We start from the raw sequence: 10881 nt of genomic DNA, 5'->3' as shown, positions 1-10881 counted from the left end.
AAATTAGTACAGGCTGTTACAAATACAAATAGTCTTAAAATATCCTTTATACGTAGAGTATATTAGATTCGATCGTTCACCCGAGTGAAAATGGTCCATTATTTAATATTTTTTATTTTATTTACTAAATAATATTCTATGACAATCTTATTTTTACCTTAATAGAGTCTATTTATGACGATAAAAATAAATACGCAGAGATACCAGTTTTATGAATAATATTCTTTGTCTCGATGAAAACGTTTTTAAAGACAAGTTATTAATGTATGCATATGGATATCTAGTATTTTGTTTTAATAGCAAAGCGGTATGGGATAATATTGGAATTCGGATAAAAAATCTTTAGTTACTTTAATTCGAGTTACAAGGATTTATTTTTAATATGAATTATCGTGTGACCGTGTGTGTGTGTGTGTGTGTGTGGGATCGCGACTAGTCAAGGTGGAGGCGACTATCGATTTGTCTATACACATCCGTAAGTTTGAGGGTAAACATCGTCACTAGTCTCTGGTTGAAAGACATTGTTTGGGCCTTCTATCGAACGCGCAAACGGAAAATAAGCTTATGGGACAGAGATAAGAAACTGCATGTATTAAAATGCATATCGAAAATAGTTTGTTACCTACTTTATTTCTTTATTTTTTCTCCACCATCTTTGGTCCGAGCCAAGAACAAACCAAAGTTGAAGACGAGAGATGAATTTGTTAGACAAAAGAGGTTCGTTTTTGTTAATGGGATTCTACGAACGACGAAACCCTATAAAAAATAAAACTGTACTGGAAGTTCATTTTCTATCCGAGGAGATAGTGCGAGTCCTTTGAGGTATGAAAACCGACAACAATTGATGGAAACACACTTGTGATTCAAAAAATACATACAATTTATGATATAAACCTTGTCAACAATGTGGTTAGCAGCTAGGATTCTTCGTGACCGGTCGCGTGTCGGAAGGTCGTCGTTTTAGTATCGGGATTCCCGGGCCGTCATGAGCGGGCGTGCGTAGGTCCATCACCCGCCTCGCCTTGGCGGTGTTAGGTCGGCGCGCCGGCAGTCAGCGACCAGCGGCCAGAGGCCGGGAGCGCTAGCGGTAGAGGGCGACATTGCGCCGAAAATGCTAATTATTGAGAGGCATTCGGAAACTCCTAACCGCCTAGTTCAGCCGGTTCTGTATGCATACTCCTTATGGCCGAGAGCGAGTTAACTCCGCCGGTGTGTGGAGTATAAAAGAGACTTCCATTAACAGACGACTTTATACTAATCCTGATGAAGGTCAACCGCCACGAATAAGACGAGCGATGTTTAACATTATCTACGTTTTTTGCTCCGTAATTATCTCGACGCAGACTCGGGCACTATCTGCCGTGATGTATGTTATTTTACTAAATAATAATCGGTTTTGGATAGATCATATTGTCGGGTTAGTATTGGAACGCGGGAAGTTTATGTGGATAACGACCGGTGAGTCGTGTAAGTGTGAACATCGTATAATGTTGACGAAAGTCACAACAGGACGGACTTATAATGCCTATAAATTAGTTTTGTGGTCTTAAATGTTAATTTAGGAAAACAATAATCGAATCAGGAATCCTAGCCACGAAATAACAACATACTCGTAAATTAATATATCAATGACGTCGTCAAGTAAGATCCTTATAAGAAGTATCTAGTATAAAATTATCGATTTTGGTAGACTTTAAATTTTTACTGACTCCAGTCGAGGCGTTTTCAAATAAATAATTTGTATAAAAAATAATGAGGTATGATTTGTTTTCTTTGTATGTACTTATAGAATTAAATTTCATTATGAAAAAACACATTCGAGTAATTGTTCAGTTTTTTGCCAAGAAGCAATTTCTTCCAACCAACCGAAACAAAATAATTTACATTCAACATAATATGTAGCTATTTTATTTATAATAATTATGACATTTTCTTCAGCTATACAGAAAACTGACAAATAAATGGAATACAAATTACCGCAGTATAATAAAATGATCGGTGACGCTAAACAAGAAAGTGCAAATAAACATATCTTTGCCTTAGAACTGTAATAATAATATCTGCACATTTTCGCAGAACCACTTTGATAGCGAATTGTTCTGGAAAATACCCTTTCATCTGTAATTAAATATGTTTGTAAAAAAATATGGAATAGGATTGAACAGAAATAATTAAAATCGTTCATATTGAATACACTAACATTTTTCTGTTTACATAAATAAACTTACTAAATGAGCAAGGGAAAATATACCTAATCAATTTTATAGCAATTGTAATAAATTATTCCTAACTAAGAATGTTATTCAAAGTTTCCTATTCAAAAGTTTTAGATTGGTGACTCGATGTTTTGATTTTGTCATTTGGAATGCTGTTGCTCTTAAGCGACGATATGTTATAATGAAAAAACCAAATAATTAGATCGAATGAAATCATTGGTGAAGTACATAAAATAAATATTTAGAGACCCGCCAATTTTCAAAATATGACAAAAAGAAACAAAAAACAAACAAATGTTTCTGGAGTTATTAATCCAATTAGAAAATCAGGAGACGAAAAGCACCAGGGACATGTAGATTTAATTAAAATTTTAGATAGCAATGATATTGACACATTCGTTCAATTAGTAAACAATGAAATATATAGAGTTATACCCACAGAATGTCAAAAATCGACGTATCACTTCCAAAAAAAGTTAATGCAAAAATATAACATGTGCTGATTTTTTTCTTTTGATAACCCAGGGAAGATTTGTTTTTTTGTTATTGATGAAATTATCTTTTATTTAAAAAAATAACCATTGAATACTTTGAGCGTTGGTCAATGTTTTTATATTTTTGTGATACATATAAAAAAAATCAAGTTCCCTCTTAAAAATATGCGATTAAATTATTTTATTAAATGACGTATTTTGATGTTTCTAGAGATTTAAGAGATTTTTATTTACAATAGATTTAAGTTCTGTACTGTCTTTTCTTGGTGGAACTGTATTTTATTTAATAAAATAAATCTATATAGCTATCTTATCAGATAAATAAGTATAGGTTTGTTTTTTGTTTTTTAAATTGATTTTGGTTTGTACTTGTACATCGTATAAATAATTGCATATTTTTATTGGTGTACAAACTTAATTTTACGTAGGATAGTAAAATATGGTTCGTGATTAATTCTATAGGTACCTACTATCTAGTGTGTTATTTATTAAAGTCAATACAAAAAACATACATACGTTTTATTTACAGCAAAACATAGAAGAGCATTATTAACCTTTTACCGTGCAAGTGAATTTTAGCGAGATTTTCTTTTATTTTACTGAAGCATGTCTAATACCCATTAATATCATAAAAAAAATAAAGAAATACCGATTAAAAATAACAATATTATACAGGTACATATTTTGAAGCCTAAAAATGACATACTAAATACATACCAAATAAATAAAATCCTATATTTTTTGTATCTGCTCTATAATATGGGTGACTATACATAAAACGTGTTTAGTAAAGCATGACGATTGTTTTGATTAGTTTTGTCAAATTTATTAGACAACTAGTATATAGATAGGTACTTATCTACATAACGTCAAGCTCGAAGTGTAGGGTGCTATGGCTCGATATGCATAGGTATTGATTGGAAGATATCCTACATTTACTTCCATTTTTTTAAATAACACATACATATATTTACAAAATTCAAATATATATGCATACTAACAATACAATACCGGTTATTTGAAACAACCAAAAAACCTTTGTATAAAATTATCTTAATATTGGAGTTAATTAATTAGGATAAATTATAATGTATTTTCAGGGTAGGTTTATGTTTCTTCACAGTATAAAATTATGCATACTTATTAAAAAAACACAAAACTTATTCATTATGGTTATTTTTATAATTAAGATTATTTCATTCAGGGTCTTATCCGCTCTCAATGGTGCATACGGCACTACAATTTATTGATGCAATATTAATTCGATTACATATTAATTACACGATAACGAGGTGATCAGTTTTGCGCAGTTTAGCCATTGATAAATATTATGTACAGTGAATAAAATCGCTGAGAATCGAACTCGGGGCTTCATGCGCAATATCCAAATACACTAACAATCACACCACGAATGTCCACAACTTAAAGCATAATGTTTCAATGATGTAATGTATAGTTTAATGATTTACAATTTCTATTAATCTTATTTAACAGAATATGAAACCCGAATTTCGGACCACTGCGTGACGTCCGACTCGTATAGTAAGTGCTCTCGTAAAAACTACACTGACGCGGATACATGCATGATATTCTAACGAGATCGATCCATACCTACGGATCATTGGAGAATAATCATTCTTCTTTGTAGATAATAATAACGTGGCAAATTCATTGGGGTTTACGTTTTTTTACGAAAACACATTTATAATCCTATCATACTCAAATCATGTTTATTATTTATGACGTTGTATGAGCACTATATCTGTCTATACTATGATGTGATATTATTAGTAATCCTAACCAAAATAATGTGGTACGTACTATTGTACGTCTATCAGACTCATCTGCGTATTCGCAGATGAGTCTGATAGAAAACAATATTTTTAATATAATCCGAACACAACTTTTAATGTAGAGAAATTATGTAACGAAAATAATGAAAATTTGGTCATTGATAAATGCGGGTATTTTATTTAAGCTAGCCTAGAGAGATAATAATTTCGAAATGTAATCGATTTTTCTAATACGTATGAGAGGTTTTATTTAATTTAATTTATAAGTAAGTATATAAACCACGTGTAAAATTAAATACGTATATAAAATTACATCGTGACATATGAAATCGAATGCAGGGCGGACACCGCACTAACAACAAACGCGCTAAGAGTGTCAAATATGAAGACTCTAAGGAGCATATCTGGCAAGAGTACGAGACAAGAGATATCTGGAAAGCAACATCGCAGGAAGCTAATCCCTCATAAAAACAGATCACATGGCCTACACCAAGTATTTTATTTTATAAATAATAAAACTTTTTGTGAAGATTGTTAAAAAAAAATTTTTTGAAAAAAAGAAATGTTTTTGTGATTTTATCATTTGCAAACATACTTCAATTTCATACTATTTCTGTGAGCCTAAGCAGCTCATTATTAAAAATAGGTTTCAAATTGTGGTGGAGTGGGTTCGAACCGAGAACTCTGACTCAAGAGTCTGCGACACTCACCACAGGACCACAACCCTACGCGACTTATATTTTCTGAAAAATCAAAATACCCTTTTTCCTAAATAAACTTGTACGTTATTACTATTTTCCACGAAACGGTGTGTTATTTGAAATCAGTTGGGAAATAAACGTGTCCTGTTTATTTCTACCTTTTACTAGAGATAAATACTCGTGTACTTGCTAGAGATATACTGATGGGCTGGCGCGCCATCACCATTTTATTTAGAAAATACTAGTAATACGATTCTGAATATCTTCAAAAGCGTACTTAATATGTACCGTAGGTACCTATAATGGTCATGACTAAGTATAAACATACTAAAATTTGTTTTTTTCTTATTTTCTTGGAAAACTTGTGACGCATTATTTAATGTAAAAAAATGAAGTAAACAATAATTGGTTTACTGCTAAGCAGGATAAATAATAAGGAAGTAAAGATTAAATCAGAAAATGTTTTTTTTTTGTGGGTATATATATATATATACGTGTATCTGTTTAAGGTAACTAACTAACTACCCATCGTATTACAAACTCGTAGATATATATTCGATATACCTATACCTACGTACGAGTGTGTATTCGTTTGCATAAAAAAGTGCTCGGAATAAAAAAAATCAATGGAAACGATCGTGAGAAATGAGTACAATAATAACAGAGAAGGTGTATCGGTTGTCTCATTACTCATACGTAAAACAACTGGTTATCCTGCAGGTATGTATGTATATGTATGGACCCAAACAATGTAATGTAATCAATTTGGCTATAAAAGGTTCGTGCAGTTCTCCACCCTGGCACTACTCAGTGGACGACGACAAGTCTAGTTCTACCGCAAGAGAAGTTCTACTCATTCCGCCAAGATGAAAATGGTGAGTACCAACCGAACGCAGTAACATGTAAACAATACGAGTATAGCAATAATACCGAGCTCCCCCGATGACGTCCCATCACACATGCGAGTTCATACGCATATATGTATACTTCGTAGGTACGAGTAACTTTGTAAATATCATATAATTTCAACAGCATTATTTCCATTCTACTATATACATATGTAAGTATTTGGAAAAACTTATATTTCTTTATTCGTTAACTCATTGATTACAAACAAGGTATTCTATTTACATATAAGTTATAAAAAATAACAGTCGCAAACCTCGACACCGCTTTCACTTCTATAGTCACTCATGTAAGTACCTATTTACTATGTACATAAGTAAATAAGGGAGATGTGTTAAATTAAACGTTGGATATTCCAAGTTGCAGGCGTCACGGCGTAGTTGAGACCCGGACCGACGGAGACTGACAAACTGGAGTTGCGATTGCAATTCCTGATAATATTTGTTGGAGTTGGTTGGATAATACGATAATACGAAGCGACGTTAACTTGATCGTTAATCGTACGAAGGCAGGGTGATCAGTCCTGCGGTCGTAGGTAGTTTAGTACGGACGAGTTTCGGTATACGTTAGTGTTTCTATTAGGCCTAGTCAGGTGTCGGGTGTCGGGAGTCGGGTGTCGGGTGCGCTGGATATATGTATTATAAAGGACATACTAACCGAGGCTAATTACAGATGCTCGTCGCGACTGCCCTCGCCGCGCTGGTGCTGTGCGCCGCGGCGCTGCCCGCTCCCGCCGCCGCTCCCGCCGCCGACCTGGAGGCCGCCGAGACCGCTCATCACGGGGGCGGCTACGGGGGCGGCTACGGGGGCTACGGGGGCGGCCACCACGGCGGCTTCGGGGGCGGCCATCACGGCGGCTTCGGAGGCGGCCACGGAGGCGGCTTCGGAGGCGGCTTCGGAGGCATCGGAGGATTCGGAGCGATCGGCGGATTCGGCGGATTCGGAGGAGGACATCACGGCCATGGACATTTCGGTTAAACTCCAATTCACCTCATTCCGCGTGTTCCTGACCAATTCAATTTTATAAGACTACAATACAGTATTAACCGATACGTTTCGTTAAGTGATTCATATTATTTACTACAGGCCATACGTGTGAGCTTTCACAAATAAATACTCTTTTTCTCATCAAACGTTGTGTTTTTTTTTAGTCCAGACTCTTATACACAATTGTTTTTGTAATTTACTCATAATATATTTGTTACCTAGCATACGTTGAAAGTTTAGAGACACCGTTCAAAAAAGTGTACAATCATAATATATTTTTGACAATGAGTGAATAATCTGATTTTTAATGTAAGACTTTTATACTTCCGTTTCTTAATTATTATAGAATAATTTAAGACTATTACCTCCCATGTAGATATGTGCGTCTTATGTATCTTATGGTGACTTCCGCCTGTCCAATGCCTCGATCTTCTGCCTCTCGCGCGATCGACCACTTCGCGGCTTGTCCGCCTCCATAACGCAATGGTACGCGCGTTAGATTTCTGCGCCGGAGGTCCCGGTGAGATTCCTAGGAGAGTCAAAAGAAATATTAGTAACTTTTCACTCTAAAATTTATCTAATATTACTTTGGACAAGTACCTGAAGCGCAGAGCAGATCACCCTTCGTATGTATGGCATATTAACCGAGATAACACTGCTTCTATTCAATAGAATGAATGCGACAAAGGTCGGAAGAAGTAAATATATATAAATATGTAAATATTATGGTAACATTCAATTTGTATGCGCTACCTCTAAAATAATCGTATCGCCGCTCGTAGAGATTAGCTAACACGAGTCTACAGAAGTACAACAGCATTCCATTTCCCATCCATAGATGATCTACAACATGAAGCTGGGACTGATGAAGGTCATCGACCGCCCCAATGTTACCATAATATATTCTTATCCTTAAGGCCTCTGGGTTACGCCGGTGATTGGTGATTAAGGAGAAGAGTTCGAGGGACGAGTAGAAGGAGTATGTACCATACATATTTAACGTAACTCCGTCTAGTGGTACTGGATGATAGCATTTCAGAAGATCTGCCTTAACCCTTTGGTTACTAAAATCCGATATATCGTCTTTCGGTACTCTAGCGAGAAATACCGGATCCGTCGGATCTGACGTCATGATTTATAAAAGTATCAGATACATTTTGGATAGTAAGTTAGCGATTCCTTCAGGGTGGTGTAAAAATTTTCGATTCATACTGTCTTTTTAATAAGTTATGAATCAAAAATTTTAATGACATGTTTATTTTATTTCTTACAGTTTTAGAATTACCAAAATTAATGTTACAAAAATACTTAAAGGGAAACGAGAAAAATAAAGCATCTTAAACCAATTTAGTTTCGCGAAAAATAAGTTGTGTATAGCTGAGATAAACAAATGATAAAAAAGGTAAATTACCCGTAGGTACCTACCTTTACACTATTTCTTTTATTTAGATATTTTCGTTACGGCAAAGATAAAACAATGGCACAGAGTGTTTATAAGTTATCGAACACATTTTACTTTTGAAGTATTTATGTTTAAATCGCGTATTTCTGGTAACCAAAGGGTATTAACGACTGACCGTTGAACGTGTTGAATAGGATATGAGGTAAGTAGTACATAACGAATATTTTATTCCCACTTGAGGCCTGATTTATCGTATCAAATTGCTCACACTTAATTATTGCTAATAATATAATATAAATATGTACGTTTGGACTTGCTGATTTTAACACAGCACTTATTATACAAGTTATTTTTTTACAATTTCGTTAATATTTTACCAGGTAGATTCGATATAAATATCACATGATTCAACGTCACGTTCTTCTAGCACTTATTACCAGAAGAACCTGTTCCCGGGGAGACAACACAGAGTACCCATTTGGATGTCAATCTACTGACGTATATTATACGTATGGTAAATTTGAAAGTACATACACATACACAATTTATATAATATATATATATATATATATATATATATATATATATATATATATATATATATATATATATATATATATATATATATATATATAATATATATATATATATATATATATATATATACATATATATATACATATATTTATATACATATATATATATATGTATATATATATATGTATATATATATATATATATATATATATATATATATATATATATATATATATATATATATATATATATATATATATATATATATATATATATATATATATATATATATATATATATATATATATATATATATATATATATATATATATATATATATATATATATATATATATATATATATATATATATATATATATATATATATATATATATATATATATATATATATATATATATATATATATATATATATATATATATATATATATATATATATATATATATATATATATATATATATATATATATATATATATATATATATATATATATATATATATATATATATATATATATATATATATATATATATATATATATATATATATATATATATATATATATATATATATATATATATATATATATATATATATATATATATATATATATATATATATATATATATATATATATATATATATATATATATATAACAAAAGACAGATCTCGGTTGTGTGAGTATTTTGAAATGGTACTTCGGCTTGGACGATTAGTGTCTATCTTTTATATATATATATATATATATATATATATATATATATATATATATATATATATATATATATATATATAAAAGATAGACACTAATCGTCCAAGCCGAAGTACCATTTCAAAATACTCACACGACCGAGATCTGTCTTTTGTTTAAAAACTATACGAGGCCATTAACTCACCACCTTCTCCGCAACCCGATGGAGTACGTAATTCCTATCTACTGTCCACTCTGGCGCGTCCTATTGCAGGAGTAGACACCGGACATCCTTTGTCCCGGCATGCGGCAGGCCGCAATGGGACTCTGCTCCGCGCAGAGTGCGGGTGGAGGAAGCAGAGGACAACCCTCGACACGGCGTAACTGGCGGATAGGGCAAACATGACACGACTGACAAAACCGATTGACAAACTGTTGTAGCGAGAAGCCAAAAAGGGAAACCAATCCGCAATTTCGTACGAACAAAATTATGGATTGTTAATTTGGATTTGTTTATTTTGGATTAAGTTGACTCGGATGTTAATTATGGATTGCAAAGTCGTTAGGAAACGAAAGCAGTGATGACAGCAAACCTTAATAAATAAATCTGACAGACGAAGCGAACTTTTTGCAATATCGGGACATGTACCGAGAAAAAGCCTTATCTCGGCATCTCGAAAATTATTACATTATAGCTGTTACTATAAACTACAAAGAAGAATAAGCTTAAATGTCATAAGCTTCAGAATTCTAGAGGTAATTTATTAAGTACCTGTAAACTTACGCTGGCCATCACATACATCACAAAAAAATATGATACTTGATTGGTCTCACACCTTAGAGGCGCGTGATGGACCCTAATCGAAAACAAATCATTCTCATCTCCATCTACCTCAATAGGTAGGTACATGACATTCTTACAAAAACAGTTACAGTTAGTAAAAGCCAGAGGTAGTGAAGTGTTTCTACCAAGAATTTCAGTGAAACTCAAACAATGCATGTCCGAGTATACGGTTACATGTACTTATGTTGTTTTATTCACCTTCTCGTACATGCTAACAATTTGATACATTTTTATCCAATTATACGGCAGATTTTCTCTAAAATGTGTTACCAAAAATATAACAAGA

The 10881-nt window shown here is 32.8% G+C and overlaps 1 protein-coding gene across 1 annotated transcript; it reads left to right on the top strand.

Annotated features, from left to right (window-relative positions):
- Window positions 1–6006: 6006 nt before the first annotated feature.
- Window positions 6007–7243, top strand: LOC148302391 (uncharacterized). The gene is made up of 2 exons (XM_088271690.1): window positions 6007–6079; window positions 6783–7243. Exons 1-2 carry the CDS (start codon window positions 6071–6073, stop codon window positions 7086–7088), a joined length of 315 nt encoding a protein of 104 aa, XP_088127816.1. The 5' UTR covers window positions 6007–6070; the 3' UTR covers window positions 7089–7243.
- The last annotated feature ends 3638 nt before the right edge of the window (window positions 7244–10881 follow it).

The sequence above is a fragment of the Brachycentrus maculatus genome, unplaced genomic scaffold (assembly GCF_059751285.1).
Source record: "Brachycentrus maculatus isolate JH-2025_06_01 unplaced genomic scaffold, ASM5975128v1 h1tg000457l, whole genome shotgun sequence".
Classification (NCBI taxonomy): Eukaryota; Metazoa; Arthropoda; class Insecta; order Trichoptera; family Brachycentridae; genus Brachycentrus; species Brachycentrus maculatus.
Note: the sequence above shows the minus strand (reverse complement) of the source record. Positions and strands in the feature narration are given on the sequence as shown.